The 15,293-nt window shown below is 37.1% G+C and overlaps 3 protein-coding genes across 4 annotated transcripts in view; 2 read left to right on the forward strand and 1 right to left on the reverse strand.

Annotated features, from left to right (window-relative positions):
* Nucleotides 1-4,861, reverse strand: part of fbxl13 (F-box and leucine-rich repeat protein 13) — a 31,816-nt gene extending 26,955 nt beyond the window's left edge. Inside the window, exons 1-2 of the mRNA XM_028449430.1 lie at nucleotides 4,727-4,861; nucleotides 236-342 (exon numbers count right to left, since the gene is read on the reverse strand). Of these exons, the coding sequence (XP_028305231.1) occupies nucleotides 236-342; nucleotides 4,727-4,783 (164 nt within the window). The 5' untranslated portion in view covers nucleotides 4,784-4,861. The remainder of the gene's footprint in view (nucleotides 1-235; nucleotides 343-4,726) is intronic.
* Nucleotides 4,862-5,103: 242 nt separating this feature from the next.
* armc10 (armadillo repeat containing 10) lies at nucleotides 5,104-9,797 on the forward strand. 2 transcript variants are annotated; one of them, XR_003674288.1, is made up of 7 exons: nucleotides 5,104-5,579; nucleotides 6,888-7,033; nucleotides 7,147-7,281; nucleotides 7,385-7,561; nucleotides 8,798-8,869; nucleotides 8,953-9,263; nucleotides 9,580-9,797. XR_003674288.1 is itself a non-coding variant. In XM_028450044.1 (6 exons), exons 1-6 carry the CDS (start codon nucleotides 5,372-5,374, stop codon nucleotides 9,205-9,207), a joined length of 993 nt encoding a protein of 330 aa, XP_028305845.1. In that variant the 5' UTR covers nucleotides 5,104-5,371; the 3' UTR covers nucleotides 9,208-9,563. The 2 variants fall into 2 exon arrangements, 1 of the variants encoding a protein (XP_028305845.1); XM_028450044.1 differs by lacking the exon at nucleotides 9,580-9,797 and having other exon boundaries at nucleotides 8,953-9,563.
* A 2,611-nt stretch (nucleotides 9,798-12,408) lies between these two features.
* Nucleotides 12,409-15,293, forward strand: part of LOC114465227 (DENN domain-containing protein 5B-like) — a 29,124-nt gene continuing 26,239 nt past the window's right edge. The window contains exon 1 of the mRNA XM_028450092.1: nucleotides 12,409-12,517. Within this exon, the coding sequence (XP_028305893.1) occupies nucleotides 12,418-12,517 (100 nt within the window). The 5' untranslated portion in view covers nucleotides 12,409-12,417. The remainder of the gene's footprint in view (nucleotides 12,518-15,293) is intronic.

Below are 15,293 nucleotides of genomic sequence, written 5' to 3' on the forward strand. Positions count from 1 at the left end.
TAAAACTTTGCAACCTATAATTTGTAAATATTTCTAATTACTATTAAATATTCCAGAGCAACTGTCAATGAAACTAAATTAATAATGGAGGATTGGTGTTTTTTAAGTCTTGTAACTTGCAAAAGTGTTGTTTAATCTCACTGAGGTTTAATGCACCTTCATAAAGGTTAGAGAAATGTTAAGAGAAGTGAGCCACCGTGTGTTCATCACAAGGAAAGTGGGAATGTTTGCATACCAGTCCACATCCTGAAGGTTGTCGTTCCCCTGGAAAACCACAAGAGTGTTTTTCAGAAACTGTACAGGGTCATTGGGACATGACAGGCAAGAAGCTGTCAGCAGGGCCTGTCAAAACACATGGAAATGAGTTAATCCATTGATAATTTACCAGTTATATTTCTCTTGAATTCCAGCTGACTTAAAGCCAGATGCACAATGTGGGCTTGGGTCAGGAATGGCCCAGGTTTATAACATAGGGGAGCTGGAGCAGAAAAATCCTGTGGAATTTGTGTTGCGTAATTTGTCATTAAGAGATTAATCTAGTTTAGTTTTCATTCACAAACCTCTATAACTCATCTCAGTGTTTTTCAACCTTGGGGTTATGACCCCATGTGTGGTCGGCTTGAATTTAAATGAGGTCATCTGAAATGTCTGGCAATTAAAAAAAAAAAAAAAAAAAAAAAAAAAAAAAACACAAACTGCTGAATAGAAATAGTTTTAAAACACATTATCTTGAACTGTATTCTGTAGTTTCACTTCCTCAATTATACATCTAGTTCAAATAAAATGTGGTATTAAAATATCTAAGTTGGTGCAACTTGTCACTAATAATTTGGAACACAGTTTAACAAACATGATCAAAAACTTCTTAAAAGGAAAATGTCTTTGGGGTCACCAGAAATTCTTGACATCAAAGTGTGGTTCATGATCCAGAAGATGTAGGAAACCACTGTCTTAAGTGGGAAATTAAACTGCTGTTATTACCATTTAAAAGTTTATTTTCCTTAAATTGAGCTAAATTTGTAAGAAACTCTCAGAAACAAAATTCCTTCTAGTGCATAGTTTATTACTAAAGGTTGGACCATATATCGTACAAGATATTTCAATAATAACACGTTATAAGACGTATCAGGGAATGAGTGATATTACTGGGGGTGCATTTACTTTAAAACAAACACAAAATCTACATGTCAGATACAGTAGGTAGGGTTTTTATTACCATCGGCCAAGTTTGGTCGTAGGTTATCAGTTTATCGCCTGTCTGTGTAGAGTGGTGTAGGTCTTTTAATGCAATACCCACCAACCATTCTCACACCAAACATTGGTACTCATGGGGGGATTCCAGGTAATAAAAAAAAAAATTTCAGTCAATTTTTGGCGAAAAAACTGCGCTTTTGAGGATTTTGAAAAAAACTTTGTTGCGGACTGATTTTTTTTTTTTTTGTGGACTGATTTTAAAGAAGGAAAGGAGGTGGACCATTGATACCTTGCTGTAAGGTGACATTCACTCAAGGCTTTAGATTAGTGGTAAAATTTTTCCAATCTGATAATTTTTAACGAACAAATTGGAAATTTTTTTTTTTTCCAAGTCTCTATTTTTGAACTCTGATATTTTATGTAGGTGTAAAGCTGAATTCATAACCCAGCAACAATTCATGCATCAAAACATTGGTACTAATATGGGGATTCTAGGTAATGTAGAACAGTGATTCTCAACTGGTGGGTCGGGACCCAAAAGTGGGTCGTGGACCTGTACTGGGTGGGTTGCGGAGGGCTGGTCAAAAATAAATAAATAGGATTTGTCTTTTATTTTGAAAGAAACTTTTCTTTTGACAGGCATGCTGTGAAATGCATGTTGCACAGGAAAATATAGATTTATGTTTTAAAAAAGATATATGTGTGCTTTCAACAGCTATTTTTGAAAAACTAAATTTGTTTGGTTGAATGAATTCTAAAAAAAAACTGTGGGTAATGATTTAATGACTGTGGCAAAATGTGGGTCCCAGGGTGAGACCAGTTGAGAACCCCTGATGTAGACCATTTTCCAGTCAGACATTGTTTGGTGAAAAAAAACTGCGTTTTTGAGGATTTTGAAAAAAAGGAAGAAGAAAAGGAGGACCATTGATGCTTTGCTGTAAGATGACATTCAATCAGGGCTCTTGATTAGTGGCAAAAAAATTTGGATGAAAAAAAATTGCATTTAAAAAAAAAAGTGACTATTTTTGGTGAGTCTAAATCTGAATTTATAACACTGGGGCAACTACACCGGTCTAAGTTTGTGAATCATGAAACATATTGTGGGTACTATTAGTTAATGGTTCACCTCAACAACACATTGGTGTTTGAATTTTACAGGAATGTCGACACTAGTTACAACACTACACATCTTTTGTACAATTTACCATCTACTCCTAAATAAACATCATCAAAAGGGTCTTCCGTCGAGGGAATCATGTTTTCCTACATCATGAGAAGAAGAATGAAATTAGAAAATAAATATGGTTTTGTATGAAAAATCAATCATAGCTGTTTTGCATCTTTACAGATACTGTAAGGATATGGAAACTGCTTACTTGTGCTTGTTTTCTTGGAGTATTGTGACCAGAGGGGTATTCCATAAAGCGTGTTATGTTCAAATTCTGAGTATGTTCAGGCTCAAATAAGGGAAACTCTGAGTATCCCATTACAAAAAGCGAGGTATGTTCTTCTCTGAGTATGTTACCATGGCAACATTGTCCTGAACTAAACTGGCAGGTTTTATCAAAGAAACCCTGGGTTTCTACCTGGCTCCGCCCACCTGAACACCGTTTCTTAACACTTTAATAAACCTTAACACTTTTCTCTGAAATACATTAGTAACATCACACACCACAGACGTGTTCACATCATTACTAATGTTGTGTTGCTTTACGTCTTTTTTTTTTTTTTTGTTGTGATAACGGTAATTTTCTTTATAACATTGTAGATGTAGATCATTAAGTGAAAGTCACTGAGAGGTTGATCTGCATTAAAATAATTACTGACGTCTGTAGTAAAGTTCTCTGGATAAAAACCTGTAGATAATATAAAGGAGGAGATGATAATTTAAATAAATCAACTTTTAAGGCTCGATTGTTGTTTTATATTGTTATACAGTTAAGTCTGTAGTTCACCCATCTTTGAAGGTATGATGGCGCAGTGAAGTGTGACGCTGCTCTTGAAAGCGATGGATCGCAGGTTTGTGTCCCGCTTCAGTGTTTTTTTTATGACATTTTTTAGGACGTTGAGATGACTCTACCGACAATATTACATTAAAAATCAATATAAATGATGTGATATGAAGCAGCAGCCACTGTCTTTATATTCAGTGTAACAGCAGGACTCTCTATGCAGCCATCCTATGCTGCTGACACGTCTCCTCAGACACACTTTATTCATATTATTCACCGCTCGTCACGTCACTGAAGCAATAAAGTGATGAAGCGACCAAAAAGTGTGACTAATTATGGGTGATGTAAGCCACTATAATCACTGAAGACTGAGCGCACCTTTAGAACAGGCTCATATTCATCAAACAACGGCTTATTTCATATCAGGGTGAATATATCACTATATTCCGTTTGGTTGTCATGGCAGTTTGAGTATTCTTTGATCCATTGATGATGGCTGTTTATCGCGCGCGTGCACATAAGTAACCCAAGGTTTACATACTCAGGGTTGATTAACCCACTTCATACCAGCTGTAATGGAATCAGATACCCAGAGTTTCCCATCGCGGGGTATGTTGACCCAGAGTTTATGGATAGACTCAGAGTTTGTTAACACTCCTTTATGGAACACCCCTCAGGAGAGAACTGAGGTGGTAGTTGATGATGTACTGTACACAGTCTTGATTCTAACAGTCTGCGATACAATGACTTTGCAGCATTACAAATTAGCTGTCTTGATAAACTGTTCATATTTTGTGTATGAGTAATCCTCTCATCAAACAAAATAAAACAATAAAAATTTGGGCTTAGGAACCATGTTGCAAGCAACCTGTGCACTATGTTGATAATTAATACTATTACACTGCATGTCAGGTAAACATTTCACAGACACATTTGTTAACAGATCCTAACTTCAATTTGAGTTTCATTGTTTTTATCCGTATCAATTTCATCAATATATTTACTTTCATAGATATTGGTTGCTTATATATTGTCACAGAAACTACTACGTAATCAAGATGTATGCATAAACAGGTGAGTAATCATATTTAATAATGTTTTATTCCCCTACCGGTATTATAAATGTAATGTATGAACCATTTCCAACTATAAATTCACTGAAGCGCTTAGCTTGGTCACAATAAATCAATGTACATTATTTTTCGTGACAGTTAATATTTTGAGGATTTTTCAAATGTCAGGCCGAGAGTTTTCAAGTGCGAGGACGTTATGTTTTATATTCCTATTGAGTGGAAAAGGTCATATTGTATCGTCTCACCCCATTTATTTCCCAATAGTTGGATGATTTAGTCAATCTCAGGTAATTGCATGACTATTTCAAATGCACACACTGTAAAAAAAAAAAAAAATCATGATGAAGTAACACAGATGGTTTATGGAGTTGATTTAACAATACAGAGCATACGTTTATTGTAAGATTTACATTATTTGTATCTTTGCTTTTATTAGGCCCCATATGCTCAAAAAATATTGACACTTCAAGTTTTAAACAATGCCACACATTAACTCTTACACCTTACCTTGTAAAGTTGAGGCAGGTTGTGTTTAAGAACATATTCTATGTTTAAATCAGCCATGTTTCGACTCCTGCGTTATTTTTATCTATTTTTTTAAATATAGATTAATGTTTCGGCTGTTGAGCGCGTGGATTCCACTATGAATCGTATCGTTGCTAGGCAACAAATGAAGTCAACCAACACTCCTGGGCAGCTAAATGTGACGCAGTGACACGTAATCATAGCATAAGCATGACAGAAATAAAATAAACCTACGAAATAAATCATAAATTAGCTTGAATGTTTTGTGTGTGTGGATCGAAAAGGGTTTAATTACTAACATTAGAAAAAGTGTCTAAAACTCTGGGAAAGATTTCTTCGGCCACCATGTAATGACCCGGATGAGGAGCGAAGTGAAACAAAACACACTTGACTGCAAACTTTTCCACTTAGTTCAAGAATGGCGTGGTTTAAGCATGTGTGGACGGGCTTTGTGTTGGATTTCGGTATGCTGTTTATACTGCTAGTATGCAAATGAATCACGCTAGTAAACGTGCGGTGTTTTTGTTCTATACGTTTTGAAGCTTAACGCCAGCTAGCAAGGAAGCTAGCTAGCTGTTGCTAGCAGGGGAGGGTTATACCATACTGTTAGCCCGGGGACACGGTAGCATGGGAGACGGAGGCAGGTTCAGCATGAAGGCTTTGCTCGGCCTCATAGCTGGAGCTGGAGCTTCGTATGGGATCTACAAACTGCTGAGTGGAGGCAGCTTTAAGAGGGCAAAGAAGAGTAGTGAGGTAAAACTGGAGCCGGGGAGCCTGCTGGAAAGAGTGTCCGGACTGGATGTGGTTTGTCCTCGACCAGTGGATGCAACACCAGGTAAGGACAAGAACATGCAGTTACTAGTTCACTGAAGTTTTATACATTTAAAATCAATTATTCAACTGAGGAACACAGGGTAACTCGCAATCAAAAAGTGTTGATGCTAAGGAAGTGTGTCAAACACAAACCCATGACCTCCTGATGCATTTTTTTTTGCAAATAAGAAACTTACCTATCAGACAATACAGCATTACTAATACAAGGAAACATGTCCTTGATTTTATATATATGTATCTTCAAGTACAAATAAGGACATTAGTTTGTACTAAATTATAAATCATTTGTTAAAAAAATAAAATAATAATAATAATAATAATAATAATAATAATAATAATAATAATAATAATGTGAAAGGTTGAGGTCAGGTTTTTTTTTTTTTTTTTTTTTAACCTTCCACTGTAAACACATTTTGTTGCTATTGTTGGAAAAGTTTTGTATAATACTGTACTATTTTCCTTTCATATTTTATTGTCTAAAGAGTCCCTTGATAAACTATTCAAAACAATGCAATTTAACTAAAAATAAATCTTGAATGAAATAAATAAAGGAATAATACAAATGAAGAAGAAGACTCGTAATTTAAATTCTGGTTCTATAGTAAACAATGCAAAACTACATAATAGTTCCTTTTGTTTTTAAAAGTGCAACTGAAAATGTATTTTGTGCCTTAACAATTGGACTTTAAAAAAAAAAAAAATACAGTCTGCACTGTATATACGTCAGATATTTGTTTGGACCAGCAGAGGGCGCTGGTAACCCAGTGGTCGGTTGGCATGCAGATATCCTTGCAGTAAAGAAGAGATGCTATGCTAGCAGACAGAGCTAATAGAAAAATGTGACTTTTACAGATATTCACGTAATATTACAGATATTCTTTCGGTGCTAAAGGGGTAAGGAATCATTTATGAATATGTTTAAGAGTAGAAGGCGGCCAGAAAGAAAGTAGCAGCAGATTCTGCCCGCCGCCTACACTTTTGGATGAGAAGGATATATATGTATATATGCTGTTTAAAAAAAGAACTGCGCTTCAATTTTCAAAGTATCGATGTCAACCGTGATACCTATGAATCGATTTTTAACTGCCTTACGATTAATCGTTACATCCCTAAGTCCCACACATCACAATTGCGTGCTTTAGTTTGCATATATAATATTTTCCCAATGCTCTCATTTGTTTGTTTATTTATAATTAGAATTTAAAAAAGAGAATCAAATTTCCGTTGGCAAATACCAGGAAAGCCTACCATCATGGATGACTAGTTCAAGCCTTCACAGATGTATTATTTTATTATTATTTCCCTTGAGGTGGCGCCATCCCTCAGCTGCCCAACAACCTGGAGCCACAACATCTGAAAATGCTGCTTTCATGTCTCCAGACCAGCAATGATCCATCTGACAGATGTCGAATTCTCCTCACACTTGGAAACGCAGCTGCTTTTACTGTAAACCAGGTGAAGGACCAGAAATACATCGGCTGCTGGACATTATTGACTGACAACAAGTTTAGTTATTGGATTATTTTGTTGCTTTCTTTCCACTGACTGAAGTTCTTTTTTAATGTCAGAATCTGCTTCGGGAGTTTGAAGGGATTCCAATCATAGCAGCTTTCCTCTCTGATCCTGTAGCAGAGATCCGTGTGCAGACTTTAAATGCTTTAAATAACCTTTGTATGAACATCTCTAACCAGGAACAAATAAAGGTAAGTTACACAACTTAGTGTCATGTATCGTTTTGACCATTAACTCCCGTCAGGTTTTATTTTAGATCTAAATGCATATAAACTCTTCATATTTCCATGACAGGTGTTTGTGCCACAAGTGCTGGAACTGATTGAGGTGTCGCCGGTGAACTCTGACCTTCAGCTCAGTGCTTTAGGGCTACTGACCAATCTGTCAGTCACAGACAAACATCAGCACTTACTGAGGGAATCCATCACACTTCTACTGTCTCTGCTGGTTGTGAGCAATGAAGCGTTACAGGTTGGTATCATTTAGGCCCTAGGTTCACAACCTTTTCACAGTCCCGTACCCCTTCAGCCCATAGACTGTAAAAAGAATTGATGACGCAGGCTCCCATGGAAGTGAAGCTTTTATTTTTAGAGCTCCCCCTGCTGACTGGCTGCAGTATAGGTCATAAACCCCGCCTCCTCAATAATGACAGATGGCATGTGGGTCAAACTGTAAAGTTAAAATACTCATCACAATTTTTATTCAAACTTAAACTCTGCTGTGATCATTAGTTATTATCACCCTACATTGTGCTCAAGTGCTCATTTTTCTTTGAAGTTTGTTTTAAATACGTTATTTGAGGTTGAAAAATGGGATTTCACGTCTTGTATGACGATGATTGACAGCCGTGGATCTTGTGTAACTCTCTTTGTGAATAGCATAAGCAGTTACGTCGTGAAGGAAAGCGAGACACCATTCATCTTTTCTGTTCAGTTTTTCCGTCTTTTTTGAGCTGTTTGTGGCATAGCCAGGCTGCGTAAGTCATCAAGGCAGTACGCTAAACATGAATGAAACATCTAAGTTAGAATTATCACTCGGTTTATTTAACTGGCCTACTGGGATTTTCTGTGAGGAAAAAAATCTCTTTTCATCACCCTGAGACTGTGAAACTCGCTACAACTTTAATGAGAAGTGTGAGGCTGAGAGGATGCACATAACTCTGCAATGTTGTCTTAAATCATTCTCCATGCAAAGTCTTGTTCTATACATTTTTGTCTTCATTTTCTTCATTTTTCACACAAGTACGTGGTAGCAAAGGGCATCAAAGTCTTGACAGCATGCTTGGATGTTTTTTCTGTCACCACTAGAGGCCAGTCTTACAGAGGCCAATGTGTCATTTGTGGCAATGCACAGAGGCTCCTGACTGATGCTCTATTTATTTTCTAATTTCCAAATTTTTATTTTTCTTCATTTACCCACTATGGTAATGTGCATAATCACCAGCAGGAGGTGTTATGGAACTGGCTTAAAAAGCTGAACATAGGGATTTATGTATTATTCAAACTCATCCAGAATCAGTATATTGATCCGGATCACCCCCAAAATGTATCATTTGTTCCTTTTCCCATTTCCGACATTTCCTGAAAAGTTAATCAAAATGTATCAATTAGTTTATGAGTTGGAACATATATACTGTATAACGTATGCCAAAACTTAGGCTTATGGAAGTCATTTTTAAATGTGAAGCTCTGGATGTTTTGATTTCAGGTTCAGGCTCTAAAAGTTCTGGTAAATCTGTCCTCAAATCCAGACATGATGGATGATATTGTTCAAGCCCAGGTGAGGCTAAACAAATCAAATCCATCATCACTTAAAGTAACAGCTAATAAATAAATGTGATGTATTTGTAATTCCTCTACCAGGCTCCAGCCTCAGTGGTGCTGCTGTTTGATGAGCGCACTGCTCCAGCGGTGCTGCTGCGGCTCTTGACCTTCACAGGAAACCTGAAGTCCTGGAGGCCGTCGGTCCAGGTGGCTGACGAGCTGAGGAGGAAGCAGGACTGCTTGTTCCGGGTCATGTTGGACGAGTCGTCCTCACAGCTCCACAGCAGACTGCTGCAGCTGCTTTCACATCCAGATGTAGAGATTCAGAGCCAGGTCGCTCGTATCCTCACATAGACCTCCTTCACAGTTTGCCAAAGACATCAGTGGATACCTGCAAACATGCGTTCAAGGTAAACTCCTGGAAACAAAGGCAGCGAAGCCTAATACATCTGATTCCACTGTGTTAAATCATTGATAAGACGACACAAAACTCACCAGCCTTATGGTTTTAAATGTTGGTTTGGGGGTAAAATACATGAGCAACACGGTCATCACTCTGGGGGCCACAAAAATGTGACTCTCTGATCTTAGGGCCACATTGTGCATATTTTTTTTCATAGTTTTTCTCTGTTGTCCTTTTCTGTATTTTTGTTGTCATTTTTTGTTCTTTTGTGTATTTATGTTGTCAATTCATCCATTTTCTGACCCACTTGCTCCTCTTTTCAGGGTCGCGGTGTCTGCTGGTGCTTATCTCCAGCTCTCATTGGGCACTAGGCGGGGGTTCACACTGGACAGCGTGCCAGTCCATTTTGTTCTCTAGTGAATTTCAGTTGTACTGTTGTGTTCTTTAGTTGTCCTTTTGTTTTAATTTTGTTCTATTGTGTATTTTTCTGTAATTTTGTTGTCTTTTTGTGTATATCTGTTTTCCTCTTGTGTATTTCTGTCCTTGTGTGTATTTCTTTTTTTTGTTGTTTTTTCTTTTTGTGTATTTCTGTCCTTTTGTGTGTGTGTTTTTTTTTCAGTATTTTTGAGGTCCTTTTGTGTGATTTGTTTATTTTTACGTATTTACAGGAGGGCTGCACAAAATTAGACCTAGGGCCGCATGTGACCCCCTGGCCACCACTTGCCTATGTCTGCATTAACAGATAATGAGCTCGACACATTTGTGAGAAGAAAAAAAAAAGTCAGCTCCTCGTTTCCTGCTGAGTGTTATTTTCTTCGAAGATCTGGATTTCCTTTTCCTTTTTGAATTATATTTTGAATCAAAGGGAAAATTCCAGGTCTTGAAAGGTTGTAATCTAACCTCACTGCCAAACATTTGATACAGTATTTTGCAGCATGACCCTGCAGTGGGTTTTTAGCTGCTAATAGTCGCACGCCAAAGAAACACTGTTGGATCAGAGCTGTAATCCCAGTTCCAGCACTGATGAATGTCTTGGCATGAAAGCATTGTAAAGCATTTTTTTATTTTAATCAATGTCTTGAGTGTTTCTGAGGAGTGAAGCATAACTTTACACAAGGCCATGTGATATTTTTACACGTGACGTTGCACCAGCATGAAGAAGAAGAGCATGTGGTTCGGAATTATTCCAGACTTTGTGGGAATGTTGACAGCAGCTGTTTGGAATGGTTGATCCAGGATAGGATTGTTTCAAATCCTCCAGGGAGGTTGAAGGAAGTCTGTTACGGAAGAGGATGTGTGGACAGCCGCCATTCTTCTAACAATGTGAAAAATAGTGGAATAACGACAGCACGGATTGTTGTTGGCAATGAAAACAGTTAAATGCGACTGTGACAGAGAAGTGAACACTAGACATCAGCTGCCATGTGAAACTATGCAACAATGACCGACCGCCATCGGTCGGTCCAACTGTAACCTGAGCTTTGGAAGAATCTACTGACAGGAGGACTGATGGTTCATGACAGCTGAAATCTATCTCAGGGGAAAGCAGAACTCACACGGCAAGATGTAAAATGACTTATAATGCAAATGCTTTAATTTATTTGTAGTATTTGAGAATTATTTAGCATAGGAAATGACTTTGGAATGTTTGTTTTTTAATAATGGTTCAATAAATTATTGTTTGACATTGACTTCAAGTGTCTTTTTAAAAATATTATTTTTACTCAGGCTACTTTATTGGCTGTGCTCTCGAGTTAAATTACCAGATTTGCTGCCGTTTAAAGCACAGACAATCTGTCATTTCTTTTTCATTACATTTCAGCTTGAAAATACAATTGTTTCTTTGGTCAGATGCAGACATTTAAAAATACTCAAAACAACAAATACATGATTGAAAACAAAAGAACAAAATGACAGAAAAATTCACAACAAAATCAAAACTTTTCAGTGAGTGACACTGGAAATATGCAAAATTACTCCAACACAAAATGACAGCAAAAATTCCCAAAATGACAACATAAATACTGAAAATGACAGAAAAATATACAAGGCAAGGCTAAATATGCAAAATTACTCAGAAAACACTAATTCTAGCAAAATACAGAAAATGACTTTTTTTTTTTTTACAAATGACAACAAAAATACACAAAATTTACAAAATAATAAATTAAAAAAAAAACTTTAAATGGCAGGAAATATATAGACAGCAACACTAAAAATATGCCAAAGTATTTCAAACAACAAAATATCCATAAACACAATGAGAGCAAAAATGCCCAAAATTACTCACAAAACACACAAGCCAACTTCGAAAATACACAAAATGACAGAAAAATATACAAAATGATAGAAAAATATCCAAAAATACAATATGCGTAAAATTACTTACAGAACACGCAAGACAATTACAAAAAAACACAAAATGACAGAAACATTGATAAAATACTGAAATTGAAAGAAATATATATAAAGCCACACTAAATATAAGCAAAAAACACAACTTATGATAACAAAACTATGCAAAATGACTCCAAAAACACAAATTATAACGAATGAGAAGAAAAATACACAAAATGATATCCAAAAAACACAATATGACAACAAAATTACACACAAGATGACTACAAAAAGACTGAATTTTTTAGAAAAGGGACAACAAAAATAATATAAATGACAGGAAAATATAGAAAATACGCAAAAGGACTCCAAAAACACAAAATTACAACAAAAATACAGAATCCCATTGCTTTTTTCCATCATTGACTATCAGATTAGTCATTTTTCTAAATGCTGACGTGACTGTTGATCATGTGACCCCCGTCAGATCAAACAATCTCATGGTTGTGTCCCCCGCTGTGATAACAGGTGGATGTCCCTGGTCCTTGGTTACATAAACGTGTGAAACACATTGACGTGTAGCTTTAAAATGAGGCTGATTAATCGGTGACGACGATGCGTTCAGTCTTTGTCTCCCTCCCTCCCACACCCTCCCTCCCTCTGTACCAACGGGATGATGATGATGACCATCGCTGGCTTCCTCTGCTTCCATCAGAGCCACAGCGCGGACACGGAGGATTATTATCAGCTCTAAACCCGCTTCAGATACTATGATCAGTATATGAGCCAGTGAGCGGATCTGAACACAAACCATCGCGTCCAGGATGAGCGCAGCCACGGGATCTGGTTCCTGCCGCTTCGCGCACTACTTCGTGGTGTGCGGAGTGGACACGGACACGGGCCTGGAGCCCGACGACGGAGCAGGTATCAATAATGCCCATTAATATCCAATAATATACAGGAGAGTCATCGCACAGGGACATTATGATTTCATCTGTGAAACACACAAGAAAAAGCTGTCATTTATACCTGAAATATGCATATTTTGTCTTGGATATTGGATATTTTTCTCTTTAAAAAAAAAAATTACATTTTTAAAAATTTGTTTTACTAACACGTTATTTTATCTTATTAAAATGTCATGTATACATAAAATATACATAATTTGTCTTGGATATTGGCTATTTTTCTCAGTATTTACAACTAACACGTTATTTTAGCTCATTAAAATGTCATATATTCCTAAAATATACAGTTTGTGTTGGACTGTTGGATATTTTTCTCAGTATTTATAATGAACACGTTATTTTAGCTTATTAAAATCTTTGGTGTAACTCCCACTGGAAGAAAACACATTGCACATCTATTTATTAGGGTTACATCATTGAGGCTATTCGCCATGTTACAGTATTTCTTTGTATGTTTCAGTGAGACATCTATGTGATGACTTCAAACAGCTTCCCATCCTGCTTATTAAACTGGAGCACAGCTGGAACATCAGTGTAAAGCGTTTGTGTGTGCGCGCTGACAGATTACATTGTTCTGTGCTTTAAAGGCCACATGATTAATCCACACCATGGCCTCTTGATCTAAAATGAAATAATAATAAATGGGAAAAAAATCCCTCTGCTTTGCAAAATGCATCCCGTTACGAAAGAGGAGGCAAAAGCAGTCGGATGTGGTGTATATACAGTATGTGGATGTTGGGGTTGCCACGGTGATGAGAACCACAGTGATGCTGCTATGTTGCTATACTGTATGTGGCGGAGCCTATGTTATTGTTGTCGTTTTGGTGATGACATCATGTTGAGGACAGAAGTACCCAGTGGCCCTTGTGACGTCGACATGTGCTGGTGACGTGTGTGAGGCTTTGTGTGCTAACGGACAGAAAGAGGTGCCTGTGAGTCACATTTCGCTTTGATTTGCAGAGAAACACATGATAATCCTGGTATACATTTTCCATTTCATCTATGACAGGGGTTCTCAAACTTGGGATCAGGACCCCGTTTGGGGTTGCGAGACACTGAAAGGGGGTCGCCAGATGCCTTTAAGAAACTGAGAATATTTTTTGGGCAATTTGATCTTATTTTTGCTTATTTTTTACCCTTCTTCGCAACTACACCAAACTTGCCATATTCAAACTTATTTTCATCACTTATTCTTCCCATTACTCCCATTTCTGCCACTTCTCCATCAAATTCCAATGCCTTTTCTGCAAACTTTTTCCACATTCAAGACTTTCCACCACTTTTCCCACCTAATGTCACTAGGGCTGAACAATTTTGGAAAATAATCTAATTGCGATTTTTTTTTTTTTTCCTTAATATTGCGATTACGATTTAACATGCAATTATTTTTTCAAGGGCCTCTTTTCATGTATTTTTCAACGAACACAAGCAATAAATCACTCTGTTTCATAATAAACACTTTCAGATTTATTTAAACTTTAATTATAAATAAATTGTAAGTTTTAATGCACAGATTACAACAATAAAGAAAACAAATCAGTGGCTTCAACATATCTAACCGACTTCACGTTTCATGAAACTGCACTTCTTAAACACTTTCTGAACTTAACAGGACAGTACAAGACAGGACAAGAAAAAAAATTTAAAAATTGCAGCCTTTGCGATAATATCGCAAATGCAATTAATCGTTCAGCCCTAAATGTCACACATGTTGACCCATTATTGTCACTTTTAACCTCTTTTCACCATATTTCATGCTTATGTTTGCCAGTTTAACCACATTCATGATTTACCATGCCCAATATTTGCCAGTTTAAACTAATTATTCCTACTTTTTATATTGTGAATTATAAGTGTGGTTATCACAGATTCATAGAACAATGGACCATCATTTTGCTGACTTTGTGGATGGGCCCCAAAAATCTCTCCCCTTTATTCCCCCTTATAGATGACCCTGTCTACACATGACTGTTTTTCAATGTTCATGTCAATCAATCAATCAATCAATCAATCAATCAATCAATCAATCTTTTATTTGTATAGCGCCAAATCATAACCAATGGTATCTCAAGACACTTTACAGTGTTTACATGTCTGTGTTCAACCACCATCAGGTACAGTGGGAGTCCTTGATCTATAGAACCTTTATTTTGGAGGTCACAGGCTGAAAAGGTTGACAACCACTGATCTATAAAACATCTCATCGCTTTGTGCATTTCTTAGCGATATCTTTGGCTTCATTGCAGATTTATCAGCTCTTTCTCCTATCTGTACGGTTATATCTGAGCTTCCTTTGTAACAGCTGGTCACCCCCAATCCGATGGCAGCAGGGGGTTCTGCTTCTTTCAAGGGATTTCTCTACCCTTTATATGTGTTTTACTCTTCAACAATCCTCATGCACTACAGTGCAGTGACTGTGTATTCGTTCCTGTGTTGTGCACTTTCTTGCTTTTTGTGCGTATGTGTATCATCAGTGAATGCCTACAGTGAGACAATCTGCTCTTGTTGGCCCCTGAATGGATGGCACTGTGTTTTTTCTGCAGCCTACTCACATTTCTCATGACACAGCCTATAGTGCTCACTTTGGCTCCATAAGAGACACGAGGAATGACATCAGTGACGACAGACGTGCCCAACCACACAAAATCTGCTTCCTAATGCTGACACCTTACAAAAAGTCTGCAAAACTAAATCCTCTGGTGACATGAAACTTAGGTGGTAATTGAATGATG

Source organism: Gouania willdenowi, chromosome 6 (assembly GCF_900634775.1).
Source record: "Gouania willdenowi chromosome 6, fGouWil2.1, whole genome shotgun sequence".
Lineage (NCBI taxonomy): Eukaryota > Metazoa > Chordata > Actinopteri > Blenniiformes > Gobiesocidae > Gouania > Gouania willdenowi.

Bases quoted from the DNA above. Each gene is read 5' to 3' on its own strand.
- armc10 (XM_028450044.1), top strand. From the start codon at position 5,372: ATGGGAGACGGAGGCAGGTTCAGCATGAAGGCTTTGCTCGGCCTCATA. The intron at 5,580-6,887 runs GTAAGGACAAGA...ATTTCCCTTGAG, and splicing joins ACCAGTGGATGCAACACCAG to GTGGCGCCATCCCTCAGCTG. The intron at 7,562-8,797 runs GTTGGTATCATT...TTTTGATTTCAG, and splicing joins TGAGCAATGAAGCGTTACAG to GTTCAGGCTCTAAAAGTTCT.